At 43.7% G+C, this 21373-nt stretch overlaps 1 protein-coding gene across 1 annotated transcript; it reads left to right on the top strand.

Moving 5' to 3' along the window:
* The first annotated feature begins 466 nt into the window (after nucleotides 1-466).
* antxr1c (ANTXR cell adhesion molecule 1c) lies at nucleotides 467-21341 on the top strand. The gene is made up of 18 exons (XM_062475039.1): nucleotides 467-1120; nucleotides 6230-6304; nucleotides 7295-7366; nucleotides 7465-7546; nucleotides 7715-7745; nucleotides 7886-7959; nucleotides 8124-8192; nucleotides 8927-9007; nucleotides 9142-9202; nucleotides 9915-10013; nucleotides 10111-10180; nucleotides 12163-12241; nucleotides 12815-12910; nucleotides 13444-13482; nucleotides 14187-14285; nucleotides 14488-14655; nucleotides 15025-15105; nucleotides 19106-21341. The coding sequence occupies exons 1-18, from the start codon at nucleotides 966-968 to the stop codon at nucleotides 19364-19366; spliced, it is 1692 nt and encodes a 563-aa protein (XP_062331023.1). The 5' UTR covers nucleotides 467-965; the 3' UTR covers nucleotides 19367-21341.
* The last annotated feature ends 32 nt before the right edge of the window (nucleotides 21342-21373 follow it).

Genomic DNA, 21373 nt, shown 5'->3' with positions numbered 1-21373 from the left:
TCGAAATGACAAATTAAAACAGTCCAACACCTTACCACGTTCTTATTGTCAAGGTGGTAAGTGTGTTTATTCTAGGTACACACAACGCTAGACTCTGGTAAGTAGGACACCTCAATACAGTCAGCTGTGAATATGCGTACATATATCAACACGTGCTTCAGCAGCAGAACGGGGGCTCATGTCTGTTTCAAGACCCCTATGGAACTGAATAGGAGACGAGCAGTTTGTGTGTTTGATGACTGACGATGACCAACTAACTAATTAGGTTATTTGTCTGGTAAAGTCCAAAATGTTTGGTGGATATAAAATACGTAATAAAAAGCAGCATCCCATGATCGTCTATGCTAGATTTAAGATACATGTGCTCACCTCTATGGCTGCCCAGATTTTTCTTTAGAGGGAGGCGCAAGATGGAATCTTAACCCATCTTGAAATATGAAACCTGGTTCAATTCAGTCTAGCATGTCGCCGATCTAACAGTACCCATTACGCCAAGTTCACTCTTCATTGCCTTTGCATTTTGGGTTTTTTCAAAAAAGTTTAACGACTTTTTTTTCACTCCCAATGTAAAGATTTGGATGCGGTTCTCCATAGTAGCGTACTTTTTTTCTTTCTCTTATCTTTTTTTTTACGACGAGCGGATTATAACCAAATAGTATATTCTGACAGAAAACCTGTTAAACCACAAATTGCACGTAGGACAGTTAGGTCCACAATCTTTCATCCTCCTTGCGCATCCTCAATGTGATCGCGCATCCAGAATCAGACTACTTTGTCTACGGGAATGTTTGGAAACTGACCTCAACAACGAATAACCCAACATCCGACTACCCTTTTGTTTTGTCTGGCCAGGGGCATCACTGTGTAGAGAAGTCATTTCAAATTATTTGGGAATGTGAGACAGCACTGAATTAGTTTTTCCATTTCGTTTTTGGAAGGAATATAACTTTTACTGGTGGAAAAAGATGGCGAGGTTTTTGATGAGCATGTCTCTTGCTCTTGTTTTTGTGGGGTTCTTGGTTTTTACTTTACCTTATGCAAAAGGACAGACGGAGGTACAAGACGAAGAGGAGGAAAGTACTTGTCAAGGTGCTTTCGACTTGTATTTTGTGCTTGACAAGTAAGTTTTTATTCATTACATAATCATGCCTGTGAAAAACCCAAGTATATTGCCTACACTCTTAGTAATAACAAGTATATCTTTAGTGTAATTGTGATATTAGGCCTAATTGAAAGGTTAGACAGTCCGGAATTGTGCAACTGCACGCTGCAGCTGTTGCTGTTCATCAGTGAGCGCATCAGTATCCACTAAAGCCCAATTTGACCCTTTGTCTGACTTTGCATTACATTCGTGATTATGATGATTATTACAATTTTAGCTTGCGGATACTTTTTAGATTAAAACTAAAGATCCATCTCACAGATGTGTGTTTGCAAGCATGTGTGTGCGTGCTTTCTTGTTCTTTTCGTGCGCTTGGGTGATGACGCCATAGGAGGCTGACTCTCAGGGGAAAGTTTGCTGAATAAGCACAACGATGATGAGAGATCATTTGGCATTCGTTACTTCTCTCTGTACATAAGAATCGTGCAAGTCTCCCCATGCCAGATGATTGTCTTTACAAGATGGTGAGACACAGCTTCTTCAGGAGTGTAGTCAGTCTTGAGAAGAACTTTTTCACTATATTCCTCCACAGTGACCAAATCATTCATTTCCTGTTAGTCCGCCCACGTTGGAAAAATGTGGTCCTGACATTTCAGTATGGGCCTTCAGAGAGCCTTTAGAAGGACTGGTTCCATGTATTTCTTTGCAGTCTTCATATATTTCCGTCATATAAGCCTAGCATTGGATTAAAACCATCTCTCTGAAGACATGAGTTTAACAAGCAATCCCATGGTTGTGTTATACATTCATGTAAATGGTACTTTTACAAACCTTTTTTCAGTGAATAATGTGTGAGACTCACTCTGATGTAGCCCAGCGCTGGAGTGATGATGCTGTTGACGACTCCAAACAACTGCATATGTTCATTCGACATACTGTACCTCAGGGCCCCAGGATTGGTTCTGCACAGTCAGGGCCTTGATTCAGAGCTGTCTGTGCATGTGCAAATAAGGAAGGAGGGTTCCTTAATAGATGACAGAAGCATTCTAATTCTGCCTGTTCCATAGAATCAAATAACTCAGTAGAGCTGAGCAAGCGTAATTATTCGATGAACATTCAGTCCTTTCATGTGTTGTGGCATGTTAGCTTTTCAGTAGGATGTTGTGTGTCTGTGTTGTGGCACATTTCTTTCTGAGATTGACTTTGCGCTGACTCAGGCTGGTATCTTCAAACCTGCTGTTTTATAAGGTACAACAACACAACAAGGCGTGACTACTGTATAAAGTAGTTCACACCTCTGTCCCATTGTGCTATGAGGATCATTGTATTTATATCCAGTGATAAGTGATAACAATTCATGTTCATTTGACAGTTTCATTGTCCCAAATGGGAACAGTCATTATTCATTTTATTCCACAGCCTTTTTGTGCTGTACCTTGTTCCCATCTCAAATCAACCTGCAGTGCTCAACGTCGACGTTGCATGAAGTCAGGTTGGATGTGGCCATCAACAACATTCAACATCTCCTGTTTGATACTGTATTTAGCTTTCTTCTCAGCAGGGTGTTAATCGTGAGAGGGTTGTTGTTCTTCTATGGAGCCAGAGTTTCAGTATGGCATGTAGTCATCAGGTCATCGAGGCCAACACAACCCAAACCACAGCTGGCGTCTATAAATATTTTGAACGTGTCAGAACCTTCAAGCATTGGAATGTTCTTTTCTCTGGAGGGCCCATGCTTTAGCCTCCATAGAGGGACCAGAAGTAGCCGTTATCCCATGTGTTCAGCAGGGCCGAATGCCTTGTTAAATGTTATCACACCGTCTAGAGTCCCTGGAGGGCTGAGAAACTTGAACGAGGCAGACATCTTTGAATGGGTTCAATGCCAGTCAAGAGAGAGAGAGAGAGAGAGAGAGAGAGAGAGAGAGAGAGAGAGAGAGAGAGAGAGAGAGAGAGAGAGAGAGAGAGAGAGAGAGAGAGCTGAAACCGAGAGGAGCAGAGAGGGGACAGGAAATGCATAAAAAGAGAGAGGCGGAGATGTATTCCACAAAGAGACAAAGACAAGAGAGATGTGAAAAGGAACGCAGGGAGAGAGGGAAGGATTGTAGTGGATGTAGGTCTGGTACTCCCAGACATATCAAGGGCCTCCAGCTAAAAGTAGGTTAGTGGTTTTCTTCGAACAAATCCCTGTGCCTAGTCAGTTAAATTGGAGCGAGATCATTGGTTGCCGGCTGGGGTGGTTCTTAGCAGGCCCAGCTGGAATGGGAGACTGGGCTTCTTCATGGTGTTGGATTTTTCCCCTCAACACTTAGAAGTGTGAGGGAAGCTGATGGTCTTTTAACTGAGGGTCTGACGAAGCCTTTTCCCACATGTCATAGCCCCTCTCAGTGCCTCTGAAAACACACTGTCTTGTTACATTACATTACATTTACATTTAGTCATTTAGCAGACGCTCTTATCCAGAGCGACTTACAGTAAGTACAGGGACATTTCCCCCGAGGCAAGTAGGGTGAAGTGCCTTGCCCAAGGACACAACGTCATTTGACATGACCGGGAATCGAACTGGCAACCTTCGGATTACTAGCCCGATTCCTTCACCGCTCAGCCACCTGACTACATAGACTCTCTCCTTCTCACTGTCCTCTCCCCCCCATCCTCCCGTCTCTCTTTTCCCTCCACTCTCTTTCACTCTTTATTGTTTTCTCATTCTTACCCAGTCAGCATAAAAATGATTAAATATTCTCTGTAGGTTGCCATGAAGCTTTCATGAGTTTGGAATGGATTTACTCTGTGACATTTAGCGCAGTCCTGACATGGTCTGCTTAGCGTTGCTGGATGTTAATGATCCATGTTGCCTCCCAGAGTGCCCTGAGGTATTTGGAAACGATACAAGCACAGCACAGACATCTGCACTGGAGACATGGTATCAGACGTGGTCCAGCAGAGATGAACTTCAATGACAGGAAGTCCTCAGAGGCCTAGAGAATAGAATGTTTCTTCCTGTCCCTGGAATAAAGTTGCTGCCTTATACTGTACAAGAAGGGAATATTAACCCACAGTGACATTACTGACAACAGTTTTCAGTGGTCGAGTATGTTTCCTGAAAATTCTTGAATGTAACCGAAAATTCCTGAAAATTCCCATGGAAAGTTTGACCTCTGACAATACCTTGGATTTTGTAACTCTTGTAGGAGTTGATATTTCTAAACCCATCTTCCCTTTTTGTGTGGGCTTACAGACAGGGAACTGGTATTGTGGTTGACACATCATAGGTCTGCTTACTGAGCAGATGATAGTGCAGGAAGCCCACAAGCTGATTTAATCATCTCTAACTTGTCATTGCAATATCAAAAAGATTTTGTCTGACTATTTTCTCTTCTATCTTTCTCTCACTAATCAGCCTGCTTCCAGCTGTCACTGCTTCCTCTCTTCTTCTCCACTTTCTCTCCTTCAAAATATTTTTTTCTACATCTTTCACTATCTCTGCGTCTCTCAAATGAGAATCATATGGGCTATCATGTACAATTTATCATGTGCTGTACCGATTAGTCACTGCGAATCACACACAGTCTGGATGTGTCGGCATGACACAATTTCAAACTCCTGTTGCCAGGGGCTGTTTTGTCAACACGTTGTAAAAACGTGTGTTAACTAACTTATAGAACCTTTTAACTTCGTTGGAAACCAAAGTTACTTTGAACTCTAGGGCTGGGGGCTTGACTCAAGTCTATAAAAGTAGATCAGAGAAATGTCACCGCAAGAAAAGTTTTCATCGAGAATCTCACAAGAAAATAGCCCACTTCCTACCCTAATGCTGTTTGCACAGGTGAGGAAACTGCAAGCTAGGCCTCAATCCCACGCAAGCTGCTCTGCTCCTGTCCAACATAAACAAGATCCATTGTGATGTAAAGAAAAACCATCAGCAGTCAAAAACCAAGACAGGGGTCCTTAGCTTCACCCCTGACTTATATAAATACTGAAACCATATCCCAATACTGGTAGGCTACATGAAAGAAGGAAGAAACATATTTCCTCCCCGCTGTAATGGAACAAACTACATCCATGAAACGCTTGGCTTCTCTTCCACCAGGTCAGGTCTTGGCCTTCATGTGTCCAACACGCATCACTTCTGTTTACTCAGCACAACAGTCTTCCAACATCTGAGCAAAAAGCTTTATGCTTTTATGCACCTAATGTCCTTGTTTTCAGTACTTAGCACAGCATCCGATTAAATTATTAGGCAGTCCTGAAAACTTGGCACTAAAGGAGTAACGACTGTATAAACAGGGTCAAGATGGATGCTATGTTGAGACGTGGTTTTTATCATGTTTTTAATATATAAACGTTAGAGAGCTTTGAAGAATAACAACTTGAGAGTTCCCATAATACAGATATACTTGACATACTTCAAATACACAATCAAACACTACTGCAAATATGTAGTCATACAAACATGTTATAAATACTACTATATACGTAACACTTGAGAAAAAAAGCTTATTGATGCTAAACTGGAAAAACAAGTTACTATGTCTGTCTCCCACTCCCTGACGTTATTCCGGTCATCAGCCAGCATGTGTGTGTGTCTGAGGGCTCAGCACTGTGGCCCTATTCTGGGCCACTTCATCCTTTAACAGGGACTAGGGCTTTACCACAGACAATTAGATCATTTCCCATGTGTCATCCATGGCTAAGGACATTTGGCCCTGGCCCCGGATATTGTTCTGTCTCTCACACACACACACAAACACTCACACGTAATTTCCCCTGTGTCCCATGTGTGTGTGTAAGAGAGTGAGAGGTTGTCTGTGTTTTGAGGTTTCACAGAGAGGTTAATTGTTGCCACTCCCTGGGGAGAGCCGGTGCCGTTTCCTCTGCCCTCAGGGGGAACCAGGGGGCTATATCAGACACTCCCCCAGCAGGCTCTGATGTTGTCCCCACTCCCACTGGGCTCTAATGAATTGAGATGGCTAACTGTTTTGAGTTGAAAGAGATTTTGACATTTGTTTCAAAAGACCTTGTTTTCTTGCTTAACTGCAATATTGCTGTTATTGAATAATCATTAAATGTCCTTTGTGGATTGAATTAGACGTTGAGGATTTTCTTTTTTCTCTCTCTTTTTCTGTAAAGATCTGGCAGTGTCAAGAACCACTGGAAAGATGAAATCTACCCCTTCGTGGAGCGTCTGGCTATGAAGTTCATCAGGTGAGAGAACAAAAGCAAAATGGATGGTGAAAATAACAAAGTAAAAACCTTCATCTGTGCATGCCTGGTTTTGGACCAGGGACAGATTAAAGAGAAAGCCACACTTGATTACTTATTCTAGAGGAACCATCTCCCACGGTGGACTGACAGGAAACATGACCATTTGCAAACGCACTTTGGCAGACTGGTTAATGGCATGAGTCATGATCAACACAGGTTTGGGAGGTTTGAGTTGCATATGACCAGACCTGACTAAAATCTTGTTTAACACTGGAAACAGAACATGACAGCATTGTTTGGCAGACACTGTTTACGTGAGGAGGTGCCTAATCTCATTTTGAGACTACAAGACGTATTAACTCACCTACAGTAAGCTCAGCAAGCTAAATCAGTCATGTGACCAACAGCAGCTTTGGGTTATGTTATTGTCGGCAACCTGTATATCAGTATATCAGTTTAGGTGGTATTGTTTTAGCCCTGACCTCATCTGGAGAACGGCTCTATCTCTTTGTCCCCTTAACTCTGGCCTCAATGAATTCATGTTTTCAGGCAACTTCACATAGTCAAGTCAAGAAATAAATAGACCAGCAAAAACAATCCGCTTTCAAAGTCTCGTCTTATTCCAAGCATCGGGTGATAGATGATCCTCTCTAAACATTTTTAATCAAACAAACAATGGGACAACATTCCTGGGCATTCTTCACATGAGAGAGTTTCGTGACATATTTTGACATGCACATGCATATGTTTGTCTTAAGTCGCATTCCCACTGATGGAAAACATTGAATCTGTTGCTTGTGATGCGTCAAACTGTCATATGGTCCGTGCTGTCATTGTTTGTCTACAGAGAAAGTCCAAAATCAAACATTGTAATCTTCAGCCCCTGGAGAGTTAGAGAGTAATAGATGTCCAATTCAAAGAGACCACAGGAAAAACAAAACCAGAAAGTAGCATGTGCGTGATGTTTGTTGTTGTTCTGCCCTGCCACAGCCCCATGCTCAGGATGTCATTCATCGTCTTCTCAACCCGAGGAAACACCATCATGAAACTGACAGAGAACAGGTAGGGAACATGTGCCTGGATTATTTTGTGAACAAGAAATACAGCCAAATTGTAGTCTTAACGTATATGTGTGTATTTGTGTGCGTGCGTGTTCTCAGACAGGAGATAAGGAAGGGTTTGAATGTGCTGAGTAAAGAGGTGCCAGGGGGAGACACCTTCATGCACCTGGGTTTGGAGAAGGTAGGCCTGGGTTAGCTCGCATATCACTAGTGTTAGCATTAGCTCACAAATCATTACTGTTAGAGATATTTTGAATATTATTAGTGTTAGAGTTAGGCTAGCTAACATTTCTTTCTTTTACCACACATTTTCACACATTCTGAAAACAATGTATCTTTCTTTTCCAAGGCAAATGAACAGATCCACCAGGAAAACTTTAGTAAGTGCCTGATGAACTTGTCCCTCGCTTGGTTTTTATTGTCATTTAAATATAAACGTGCTTTTAATCCTACCAATGGTCCTGCTCACAGTGAAGTTTGCTTTGTGATTGAGTCTTACGGCCCTTCTCTTTGTTTCCAGGGACAGCCAGTGTCATCATCGCGTTGACTGATGGAGAGCTAAACGAATATCAGCTGGACACTGCTCAGCAGAAGGTGAGGCCTGCTGGGATTCTCTGTGATGCATCATGGGATGGGTAGCAGGAATAACTAGGCCTCATGCTCAGGCCCCATTCACAAGCTCTTATCAGTTTAGCGAAGTAACAAGTCCAAGTTTAATCCACCCCAAATATTGTCCTTTTTTTGCCTCTCCACAAAAGGCAGTGGAAGCTCGATCTCTGGGAGCCATTGTGTACTGTATTGGAGTTAAAGACTTCAATGAGACACAGGTAAGAGTTTTTTAACCATTTATTAAATGCTTTGACTGTGAGGTGTGGACTGGGACTGATATGGTAGGTTGGACTGTAATTAAACTATTGGAGACACATGCTTGCCATCAGCCTATTGAGGAGGATGCCTCAGAGTCTGGACATAATTAAAAGTCATATTATTCTTCCACCAGGGCTAGAGCTTTGTGTATATACTAGCAAGTACAGACCTGACTATGTCCACATCCCTCTAGCTTGATTAGGCCTTCTTTTATGGTTGAGTGAGAGCAGAAATTAAACTTGATTTTGTGTGTATATTATATTAGTGCTCTCCTCTTGATTTCCCAATGTATGTATGTATGTAGAAGTTAAAGAGCTGCAGTTAAAATGGTACAGATCCAAAGGGGAAATTCAGGCAGGATATTACCTCATTATTTCACTAGCTCAGTGAATTGGATATGTTCTGTATAGTTTGTCTCTTGTTACTGTGTGTCTGGAGGAAGCTCGTTGGTCTGTATAAATAAATAACATGACTTCTGCTCCTCCTCTGGTCTCTACTCTGATATCTCTTCCGGTCTTTCTCCTGGTCTGTCTCCCATAGCAGTCAGCAGACCAGACAAAGACCCTGGGGAGGGCAGAGACATGAAGACACTACATCTGTAAACTGACTTATTTTCCTCCCATTTAACCGCCCCCCCCCCCTCTCTCTCTCTCTCTCTCTCTGTATCTCTCTCTTCCTGGTATACGTCCTATAGCTGGCCACCATTGCAGACACGATTGAACATGTGTTTCCTGTGACGGGGGGGTTCCGTGCTCTCCAAGGAGTAATCAACTCGGTAAATAAACTGTAGTTAGGAAAACAGACGCGGACAGGCCTAGCATAGCGGCTAGCTAAACAGACCTGGTCTTCCCTCTTGGTCTCACTATCTGTTTCCCAGACCTAACATCATCGATTCCTTCTCTTTCACAGATCATCAAGAAGTCCTGCATCGAGATTCTAGCAGCCGAACCATCCAGTGTGTGTGCAGGAGGTGGGTGGGGCGGCCCCGTAGAGATGTGTCTTTTATCCAGATAGCTCAAGCTGTTTCATTGATATAAACAGTAGGATACATCACAACCTTGGTGTATCTTTTTAACAAACAATACATTGTGAATATTCTAAGTTGACTTAAAGTGATTTACACCATTGATGTTTTCCACTCTCCTTTTTTTTGGTGGGGCACTGGGGACAGTTGACCCCCCCGTCCCCCCAGGACCTGAGCACACCCATGGCATCCCCCTGTCTCCTGTCATTCTCTAAGTGCTGTGCTCATTATATTAAGGGGTCAACCTGCTGCCCCACCCTCCAACTGGGGCTCAGCTGGGTCATCACATGACCACTTACTGACAGGAACAGAACCATATATGGATGTCAAGCCCCACTGCCCCTAGCTAACAAATGGCTTTAATAGATATGTTCTTGATTAAGTGACTCTAATGCCTCAGCTGCAGTCGTGTGTCTGTTCCTGTGGCAGGCGGCTAAATTGAAGACTCAATTTAACAAATGGTTTGTCCCCCATTAAGATAAACAGGCCTGTAAGGACTAAATTGAGTTATTGGAATTGGCTTATTTGTGGTCACCAGCTGATGCGTATACTCTGTCAAATAGTATAATATATTATAAATAATATATTAAAGAATATTTCATACCCTCCACTCATCTGTATGTTAAGCTAACAAAAATATTACCCTGGGATTTTGCAGAGTCATTCCAGGTGGTTGTGCGGGGTAACGGGTTCCTTCATGCCAGAAACACTGAGCAGGTGCTGTGCAGCTTCAAAGTCAACGACACCCTCACCATCAGTGAGTACCTGGTCTTATATACCTGCCATATATTAACCCTAACCCATTAGTCTTGGCCTGCCAGTGTGTGCGCATTGACAAGTGTGTTTCTGCCTAGATGAAAAGCCTGTTACTATTCAGGACACGTACCTGCTGTGTCCTGCCCCTGTCATAGACGAGATCGGGAAGTAAGTGTCTTCTTTAGTAAACTGTCTTCACATGGCTATGAGTGGTCCTGCAGCAAGCAACGTGTTGTGATGATACGGTGCTGCTTTCTGCGTGAAGAAAGGGCCTTGTGTGTTGACCCAGGTCATGGAGGAAATACACTCTTTTCCTCCCCCCCTTCCACACACACACATGCACGCACATGCACACACAGGCCTGCTGAACATTAGCTTTCTTTACGATCCCAGCCCAGGTCCACATTCCTCTTCTCGTCATCCCACTCTCTGTTGCTCTTTAACTATGTTGATTCCCTCGCTCTCACTTTATTTCTATTTCTTTTCCCTTTTTTTTTTTCACGTTGTCTCTCGTGTCTCTCTATCTTCATCGCTCTCCGTCTCATTGTTTTACCCTTCCTTCTCTTGGTCTCTTGAGTTCACTGAGTTCAGTGTTTTCAGAACAAGGATAGTGCTTCAGTTTCCTCTTAATCCCAGTCACAGTCACACACCCGTCACACCCACGTCTTCTTACAGTACTTCATTAGACCTCTGGTTCTCCTCTCCAATGTCAGCAAACCGCCCGACTGCTTTAAAGAGAACCAGAGTTCACCAGGTCATAAAAAGAGGGGTCTGAAAGGGTCATGGTGTATGATCTAGACCAGGTTGCTCTGCCTCTGACCAGCAACAACACAGTGTCTGTAACCCTGGCAGATATGCTAACCTTTTTACTAATATGAGAGAGAGAGAGAGAGAGAGAGAGAAGAGAGAGAGAGAGAGAGAGAGAGAGAGAGAGAGAGAGAGAGAGAGAGAGAGAGAGAGAGAGAGAAACTGAGGCGACATCATGTACCCCAAGCCCACAACTAAACCTCTCACCCCATCCGTCATTCTCATCATTTTTGTCAAATCTCTCTCTCGCTTTCTCTCCCATGCTATCGAGGGCCTCCAGCCTCTATTTTGTCATCTCCATGTCTCCCCCTTTCCCCCTTTTTGATCTAAATCTCCCTGTTCTCTCCATCTTCTCACTGCTTTTCTTCTCTCTGGACTGTTCTCCCCCCAGCCCTTCTCTCCGTGCCAGTAGTAGTGATCAAAGCCCTTTGTGCTCCGGCTCTTTGATGTGCTTGCTTAACAGATGTCTGACACCGCGCATCCACCACAGACGCTTCCTCTCCCCTGTTTTTTTACGAACATCCTCAAATTTGCAGTTCCCAGTTTGCTTTGGCCGGCTCCCCTTCTCTGCCTTCCCACACTTCGTCCTCCCTTTTCCCCATCCACTGTTGTTTTTCCTTTATCTTTTCAAGCTCTTTTAACCTGCAAAGTGATTTGATCACCTCAAGGCCAAATGGATTTATTATCTTCTCTGACATGTAAGGGTGCACACAGACCGACATTCGCACACTCGCACACAGATGCTCACACGCACACTTGAGACTTCTTCATGGCAAATAGCTGTCCAGCTGCTTAGGTATGTTAGTCATGAACTTCACCCACATACCCTGTCTTCAGTCTGGCTAGTATCTCACTTTCTATCACTCTCCTAGCCAGACTAGATACAGCTCATCACCCATCCACCCTGACCAACCTCAACTTCCCCCTGCTCATTTTGACAGCCAGGAGCTCTGAACCCCTGAAACATGATTCAAGGGTTAAGTTTGAGGTCAAGTTTAGAACATCTTAGAGGTTTCCCAAGCTACCCAAGGTCAGTTTCTGAGAACGTGTCATTTATTATCTTTGGTTACTTTCTAGGAAACAGATCAAAATAAGTGTAATTTGTTGGCTTCTAAGCATCTATAATGCCAATCCTGGAATCCATCTTATTCACAGATGGGAAAAGAGACTTTGTTTTTACAAATTTCTTACTCCCTAGCTCAGGTCAATTGCTTATAACATTACCTTTCACCATTAGCATATACTGCACCTCAGAACCTTTCTAAGTTCACAAAATGTTTGCTACTTGATTCATTATTATGATAATAAAGTTTTTTCATGTCTGTTTTTTTGTGTAATTTCAGGGTTATCTATCTCCAAGTGAGCATGAATGAAGGATTGTCTTTCATCAGCAGTAATGTCCACATCACAACTACAGAGTGTGTAAGTACAGTACTATCACACTCAACAGGCCCTCATAAGATGCCTTGCTTTTCTTCTGTGGAGCCAAACCACAGGGTCTTCAAACCCGATCCACTCAAAGTCCCCCCAAAGCCCTTGTCAGAGCAAGCCTTTCCCCATAACCCCACCCCATCCTGCCACAAGACAGATAGGGGAAAACGCCACCACATCTGAACTCCTATCTCTGGAGCCAAATGGGAACCAGACCGGCCCTGTTTTAAGCCCCACAATTTCACTTTTCAATTGAAGTATTTTAAAAGATGCTTTTATCCTTAACTATTATTTGCATAGGGAGTATGTGGGGGGTGGGGGGGGAAACAAAACCAAAATGTTTGTTGCCAAATGTCTGTAAGCAATTGCTGTTCTTTTTTGCAAATAAAAAGATTTATAAAAAAAATAAAAACAAATGCTCTTATCCTGAAATCAGAAGTGCACTCCACGTCAGTGAATGAGACAGCCGCATAGCTCAAGTTTCACCCTCTTCTAAAAGGTGTGTGTGTTGGCACGTGTGTGTGTGTGTGTGGTTCTGACTGGGTTTGATCTCCCTTCTGACAGTTTGATGGAACCATCCTTCTGATTACCCTGCTGGTCCTGTTCCTGCTGCTGGCTATGCTCTTCATGTGGTGGTTCTGGCCGCTGTGCTGCACAGTGGTAAGTCACTTACCACACACACTCCACCCCAACACACACCCTCTATGACACCACACACACAGTCCACCCCACCACACACTCTAGACAACCACACACACTCTCTACCACACCACACAAATTCTGGTCTGATGATGGATCAGTTCAGTAACAATCAGGTGGACAACATGTGTCTAGATTTTCAGACCGCAAGCATCAAAATAATGCGTGTAATTCACAATAATATCAAATAAATTGGCTGCATGTTCTTGAGAATTTTCAGATAACAGCTGTAGGCCTAACCACTTTCTTTCAAATCTGTCGGAATAAACTTAAGATATTGAGTAGTTTTTCACTTATTGGTTTTCTGGTCGTGTTATCACAATGCAGTGAATTAATGATATCTAAAAATGAACCTACATGTATGTTTGTTATTCCAGTGTTTTTGGTGCCATTACTTCATGATCGATATGTTTATGATAGTTATAATGAACTCCTCATGTGACCACCCAGAGGACACAGTAATGAAATGTTTCTGTGTCAACTTCCTGTTCTAGGTGATCAAAGAACCCCTTCCTCCTCCCCCTCCAGAGCCCGTAAGTCACCCCTTAAATCTGCCTGGACAACATACACACTCTTGAAAGACTGCACTCGTGAACACACATGCACACTTGTAGCCAAGGCTGTTCAATATAGAATAGCCCTTAAAGAATATCAATGCAGACTATTCTCTTCTTCTTTATCGGTGAGACAAGTCAAACGAGCATTTCTCCACATAGAAGGCTTCTGTTAGACTTTCCCTAGGTTTCACAGCTGGGTGGCACACACACTGATTCCTTGTACACCAATCTCATTATATGCGTTACATTTGGGCTGCATGGTCAGAAGAAGGGTCTCTGTGTTCTCCTGTCCGTATGCCCTCATCCTCTCAGGGAATATTGAATACTGGGCTGGCATACTGCCCTGACTGATAAAGCCCTTTGTGTAGCTGTGTGTGTGTGTGTGTGTGTGTGTGTGTGTGTGTGTGTGTGTGTGTGTGTGTGTGTGTGTGTGTGTGTGTGTGTGTGTGTGTGTGTGTGTGTGTGTGTGTGTGTGTGTGTGTGTGCGTGTGTGCATGCCTAATGTGTTGTGATCTTGTGTTGTAGTGGTTGCTTGGCAATCAGGGTTTTAAAAGTGCATATGTTCCACCCTTTCACATTTTACACACACAGGGAACTTTTCTCTGACATTTTGAAAGAAACAGTTGGCCTTCGTGTTCTTTAGAGCTAAGTGTGTGTGTGACTGTGTGTGTGTGTGTCAGGAGTCTGATGATGAGGATGGGATGCCCAAGAAGAAGTGGCCCACCGTGGACGCCTCCTACTATGGAGGGAGAGGGGTGGGAGGCATCAAAAGAATGGAGGTAAGCTAGAGCCAATCGTTAGGATCAGAGCTGAAAGGTTTTTATTGTACTCAGAATCCAAACCATAAACCCACCTTTTAATTACTCCAAATAACTCCATTACTCCTCGAGAGCTAGCATTAGCCCCTGTGTCAACGCTGTTACAGTAAACCTAAGGCCCTTTCCCCAGATGACTCGCCCTCCGTACATTGTTGACCTCTAGGTGCGCTGGGGTGGGAAGGGATCGACCGAGGAGGGGGCTAAGCTGGAGAAGCCTAAGAACGCCGTGGTCAAAATGCCGGAGCAGGAGTTTGAACCCTACGAGCCCAAACCCAAGAAAAATCACAACAGGAAACCGGCCCAGGACAGGAAATGGTACACGCCCATACAGGTAAAAACAGCCCCCATTTTTCATCTGGTGTACAGTAGCCTTCTGTGAGATGACATATTGGCTTTTCATTTCTGTAACAGTTTGCTAAGTACTATGTGCACACTTGAACCAGTTAGCCACTAATAAGCCACTGTGTAGCATTAAATAAGACATAGCCCATTGGACATACATACTTTTGAAGCTACTGTAGCAGGGGTTTCTCATTGGGCTGTGTGTACAGTTTCTAGTGTTTATGCATGTAATACAGTAGACTCCACAGATCCTGTACAGATTTCTAGCTAGCATGTTTCTGTGGCTCATTTGCATTCTGTGTGTTATAGCTGTATATTTAACCGTATTCTCGTTCCTGCCTCTCTCTGTCATCTGTAGGGTAAACTGGATGCCATTTGGGCTCTATTTCGTCGTGGTTATGACCAGGTCTCTCTGATGAGGCCCCAGCCCGGAGATCATGTAAGTTGCAAACTTAAGATGAGTTTAAAAGCTTATCCAAATAGAGGGAAGCAAATCTGTGCTTTGTTTGTAGAGCTATGTGGTAGAGGGTCAGAGAATCAGAAACATATGACAGAGTTGCTTTAAAACAGCACACCAGGGTATTGCAGCCCCACCCCTCACTCTGTCAGAACCCAGACTACCTCTTTATCACACCCTCCCTCCATTCCAGCTACTTCAGGCCGACTCCTCCCTCCTTCCTCCCTCCTTCCTGTCACACCTTCAAGATCACACCTCACCTTCAGTCCATCTCCTCCATCCTCCCTCCTTCACTCCTTTCCTCTCCTTCCTTCCTTCCCTCCATCATGTCTCCTCTCTGAAGCCCGCTCCTGCTGCGGCAGACACCTCAGCTGGGTCAGGTCCTGATCTGTTCCAGACCTGGCCTGGCCCCACACCTGCTTTTGATCAGACGCCATCAAAACCAGAACCCCAGACTCTGGACCGGCTCCAGGCATCTTCTTAAAGCTCTAGAACCTCTCCGCTCGCCTGGTGTGACCAAGCATGTGGTTCAACTTTGTCACCCTGACTCTTTTGATTAATACCTCCAACTAAGTATGTGCCTGGCTGGGGGGCCTTGATTGGGCTGTAGATGGTCAGAGCTATCTTCAACATCACACAACGTTTTGGATGGGAAGGATTCAGCTGGATGAACCCAACTGAACCCTCTGTAAATAATGAAAGGTTTTGTAAACAGTGAGGCAAAGTTCTTTATTGGATCATTGTGAACAAAGTGGTTCCTCACAATTATGTGCAATACTTCTCAATGCCCTTTGTGGTACGGTGATACCATACCAGCAAACATCAACACCAGTATCCGATTACTTATTTAACTCTTTGTTCTGAACAGCGCTTTTTCTTCAAAGCTTGTTAGATTTTCTTAATCCTGAAAACGCCCCTAATCTGCCCTCCGCTCTCCCTCTCTTCCCCCTGTGTCTCCACCCCTCCTTCCCCAGCTATAGCCTGCAGAGATGGCTCCTATCCAGGTGCTTGTTAAAAATCATGTGTTATTTGCAGAAAATCTTCTATAACCTTAATTTATTTTACTGGAATTCCACATTTAGTAGTGTTTTCTTGGCTCAGAAAGAGAATGACATGGGGTTTACTGCTAGATAAGCTTTCAACTTTCAACAAAAAGGGTACATCAACCAGAAAAGATAAAACCGTCCTAGTGAATTTCAGCTTTTACAACATTCTGTGCCTGATTCTGTTGATCGGGACTCTTCTTCGGTGAGATTTTGACCCAGGGAAAACTTTTAACGATCTCCACATGCGAAAGGTTACATGACTCAATGCTTATTCCAGAGGAATCGTCTACGTCTTTCTATGTAATGGCATCGCCTACTCCAGTAATTTGCGGTGTATTACAGAGCAAAAGCATTCCCAGGCCAGGCTACGACAGGCCGGATGGACTTGGTGCTGCTTCTGCAGGAGAGATCAGAGATACTGGGCCTTCATGTCCCAATTGTGACTTGAGGAGATCCTGTTAACCTGTCTGGATCCATTTTCTAAATGTCTGTCCCCTTGAACACACTATCTTGGCTATTATTCCCTAATTGTGGAAGTTAATGTGCTCATGCACACACACGCACACTGACACAAGAGCATCAAAACACAGACACACATATATACACACACACACAGGCCCTGTGTGCATTGTTGAGCCCTTTTGGACAGGGTCACTCCGGATTCCTGACAGATGTCTGTCACCCTGTTGGCACGTTGCATTTTATCACCATGGCGATTGCTATGGCGACGCCTGAATGCTACTATTGAGAGATGTCTGGCTTACGGCCTTTTACTGTGTTATCCTGTCAAACTAGACTGTAACATACTCATATCCTCAAGGCCTGGGATATCAAGGCCAGATTCCTTAGATTTTACTGCACAATAGAGCTGCTATATCTTTGACTCATTAGTCTCTTCCAAACTACCCTAGCTTGAGCAGAGCCACTGCCATGACGACACTGACAAATAGAAAGACTGCAGCTGCAAAAGTTTCCTTTCTGAGCTTTTTTTTCCCCCTCCACAGCCCCCTCTCTTGTATCTTAGTCTTTTACCGCTCTTCTTCTCTTTCTGCTTCTCATTCTTATTGTATATTTCCCCATTGGTCTCTTCTGTTCTGTCAAATTCTTTCTGCCTCTCGTCCTCCACTCCTTGTTTCTCCTTCCTCTCCCAGTCTATCCCATCAACCCTCTTTTCTCCTCACTACTAATACTTCTTATACAGCTGTTGTTTACGCAAAATAGGTGAAGGTTCAGTCAGTGTGTGACGGAGAACACAGACAAGGCCATTACCATCTTACTGTGTCTGGTTTGTAATCTCTAAGCATTGTCTTTAAGCATTGTCTAGCCTGGTCTGGCCTAGCCTATGGTGGTTTATAGACTATCATTATCTACATCGGTCTAGCTGGCTACAACCTGGCCAGAGTACCTTAACCATATGAGCCTATCTAACCTGGCTCGCACCACTACATAAGACCTCAGCTATGCATAAGGCCCAGCTCTGCTCTGCGACTTCTGGCACCGCAGCTCCTACGTCAAAGAGCATGTGCTGGAGTCTGAGGTTGAATTAGAGGGTTGGCGTTAATGTCTCCCTTGACGCTAGGTTAGCCCGTAGAAGAGAACATGAGGTAATACCCGGCGGAGACAAGACGCCATAGCAGATCCAGCCAGTCAGGCCACATCAAATGCAGCGAAGTACCCCCGGCTGCTCTGGTCGGGGCCCAGCAGAGAGCTGCAGACTCTGGTGGGGCCGGACAGATGACTTGGAACAGATTTTGTTTTTGGTCTTTTGTGTTTGTTGGATAGGATGAAGAATCAGGTTTGTGGGTCAAAGAAAGATTATTCAGCTCTCGCTATAACAACGTCATTTTTTGGATTGGATCTTGGATGTTTTTGAAATGGTGCACCAGAGAAGAGGGTCATTTTTGTAGTTCTATATACTTCTTTTGGGGAGGTAGAACTTTTTTACTTCAGGGAATGTCAGCCTAGCTTTGAGACGTGATTTTGGTTACCAGCGGAATCTTCTCTGTTTTTCCTCTGCATAATTTACAAGTCACCATGACTGGAATGTGTCCACAGTTGTTTTCATTGATTCTTTGCCAGTGTGGCTTCTCACTGAGTGTATAGTATGTATGTGTGTTTGTGTGTGTGTCTGTGTGCTTAACCATGTGTACATTTGTTAATGTTTGAAATCCTCTACATTCTGACCATGTATGTCCATGTCTCTCTCTGTTTGCATGGGGTAGGGAAATAAAGTTTGACCATAGACTAGTCATCTGTCTCACCTTCATAAATCAGTTAGACTGCTATTCTGTACCCCCGATTACCACCAGAATCCCAGTCAGGCAGGCTTGAAGCACATCAAGGCTGTGGTGAAAGGTGGGGGTTCAGCTATGTGTGGGAAAAGATGGGGGTTGTGGATAGTGGTTACTGTGGTCAGGGGCAAAAGTTTAGCAAAAAAAAACACAGACCCATAAAAAACTTGCCTTTAATAACCCCACCATCCACACCATCTTTCGTTATGATCTTTCTCTCTCTTTTTCCTTCTCTCCCTCTCCCTCTAGCTAACCCTTCTTGTCTTTCTTTTTCCTACCTCTCCCTCCGTTTGGTACCATAAACAGCATGCACAGTTTGGAAGGCAGCCATGATTTCATTGGTCACAAGACAGAACATTGGACTAAGAGGGCGGTGGGGTGTGAGATGTCCCAGCAGGATGTTCTGGGTAATCTGTGGACCCAGCTGGCCAAGCTCAGAGAGCAGGCAGTGATCCCCCTCTGACCTAGGGTCAGCTGGTATCATCTGCATTATCCCTCTCAGACATACAGTAGGTTGGACACCTGTGTGTGTGTCTGTGTGTAAGTGTGCTTTCATCTGTTGCTCCCCTTTCATTTGTCTCTCCCTCTCTCTCCCTCTCTCTCCCTCTCTCTCCCTCTCTCTCCCTCTCTCTCCCTCTCTCTTAGGGCCGTTGCATCAACTTCACCAGAGTGAAAGAGGAGGCGGCTGCAGCAAAAGCTGCCCCAAAGGCTCCCAGCCCCACCCCTCCTCCACCTGACTACCGCCCTGTGATCCAGCCCACCACGCCCCCTCCTCAGACCAGCCTTCCCCCACGGTCTCCGCCCGTAAACAACCTTCCCCCAGGACCACCTCCCTCTCGTACCCCCCCTGGACCCCCCTGCCCCCCTCCCTCACGCCCCCCACCTTCCCTCAGCAACAAGCCGTGAGACGAGAGAGAGATAGGCACCCCACTCCAGTAAGCACAGTCCACCTTGCCAAAGTGCCAAAGATGCTCCCTCTCACACTTTACAAGTATTTATTGGAGCCTGGGGTGTGGTTGGAAATGTGTGGTTTGTTGCTGGACAGCAAAGTATGTAGTAATAGGAGGGAAACAAGATACTATACTGCAATGAACAAATTGTTTTTTTTTTATCAACTACTGAGTATCCAATGGTGTTAAGAGGTGAAGGTTACAGTAGACCTGCATGTGAATCTCTTTCAGGCCATTTTCAAGGCAGTATGAATTCGATTTTCTCCATTACTAAGATTCAAATCAGAATCGTCTTAAATCATCAGGTGACGTTGGCATGTTATCGGGTGTTGACAAACCATTGAAAATGAAGTTGAATTTGAGCTTTTTGTCATGAATTTTTTGTATGGTATATGAATGCTTAAATGATTAATTATTCTGCCGAAATGTTTAAAAAAATCAAGAGAACACAAGGTATCTCCGTCCTCAAATTTCATTTGTGTCTCTGCTATGACACCCCCCTCGACTCTTTTTAGTCTCATACTCAGGATTGAAACACAAGAGGGGTTAAATCTTTCCTCTAGGTACATCTATGTCCCCAATAAAACAGGGATGAATCTAAACGCAAGGAGATGTTTGTAGAGATATCACCAAATATTTTGTGGTCCATATCATTGAGGCTTTGGATGTGTCCTTTATTTAGTTCCGATAGAATACAGCCTGCAGGTATATCTTTATCAATATTGGCATCTGTGCACATAGAATGCAGTTCATAGATAATATTATAGTTGTTTTCCTTTTGTTCATTCTCTTTCCTATCGCTTTTGAAACAACCAGAGTCAGGTCATCATCTCTCAAACACATTCCCAAACCTGTACTGTACTATGATGGCATTGTATTGTTTACCTTTTTTTACAACGAAATCAACGGTCACATTGCAACTGCAGGGCAGTTCACAGCATCTAATTTATTAACCCCCGGGGGCATGACGAGGGTACTTGAAATACGACAAGGTGTCCAACTTCCAAGACGGACACTGTGCACAAAGTTAGATACACAACTATCCACAAAACTTCATTACCCAGAGTTCCTCAACCCCTGTTAGTCTATAGTCCTGCTCTAGTCTATATGTTGTTGGAATGTTACTGATCAGACAGTCAGTAAGGTTCGTTGGTCCGTTTCGAACTGTGTAATAACTGTCTGTGACCGTGTAATTACCATGTTGTGTCAATATGATGTTGTGTCAGCGTCATTGTGCCAATGTTGTAATTACTGGAGTAATTACAGTTATTATTGTGACTAAACATGGATAGAGCTGAATCATCTGTTAGCAGTTTGAATGAATTGAAATGATGGTACAGTAAGAGGTTGAGAAACACTGGAGTGCTATTCTACACACAGTGCCTATTTTCTTTCATACTTTTATACTCTGTTTGTATATTGTACTTCATTCCATTATGTCTTATACCATAGTGTTACTATTAGTCCCTTTGATGTTTTGTAGCACTGCTGAAAGCTATTGATGAGAAGACGTGCATTTGTTTAGTCATTTTGTTAATTGGTAATAGTGAAACACACAAATCAAGTTCTACACAGTATATCAATATGCGATTATGCCACGATCAACGGCCTTAATTTGTGATATGAACAGATATTTTTCCAGAAGCCCAATTCACCCCAGACTTTGCGAAGAAACAGTGTCAAATAAACCTGCCTAAAGTTTTTTCATGTATGTTCCTTTTAACATCCCTGCTTCAGTATGCCCATCACCAGGACCTTTCCTTAGCTGTGTTCTGATAAAAAAAAGCTAAAAGATGCATTTATGTTTATCCTTGTAATTGTACATTCTATGAACAGTGGTACTGTTATTATGGAAAGACGTATAAAATGTTTTCTTTTGACTTGCCTTTTAAACAGTTTTAATAAAGGTTGACTTCCAAGCGTCTAACTGAGACTCGATCATAGTGTGTCTGTACGTATATGT

The sequence above is a fragment of the Osmerus eperlanus genome, chromosome 12, assembly GCF_963692335.1.
Source record: "Osmerus eperlanus chromosome 12, fOsmEpe2.1, whole genome shotgun sequence".
Lineage (NCBI taxonomy): Eukaryota > Metazoa > Chordata > Actinopteri > Osmeriformes > Osmeridae > Osmerus > Osmerus eperlanus.
Note: the sequence above shows the minus strand (reverse complement) of the source record. Positions and strands in the feature narration are given on the sequence as shown.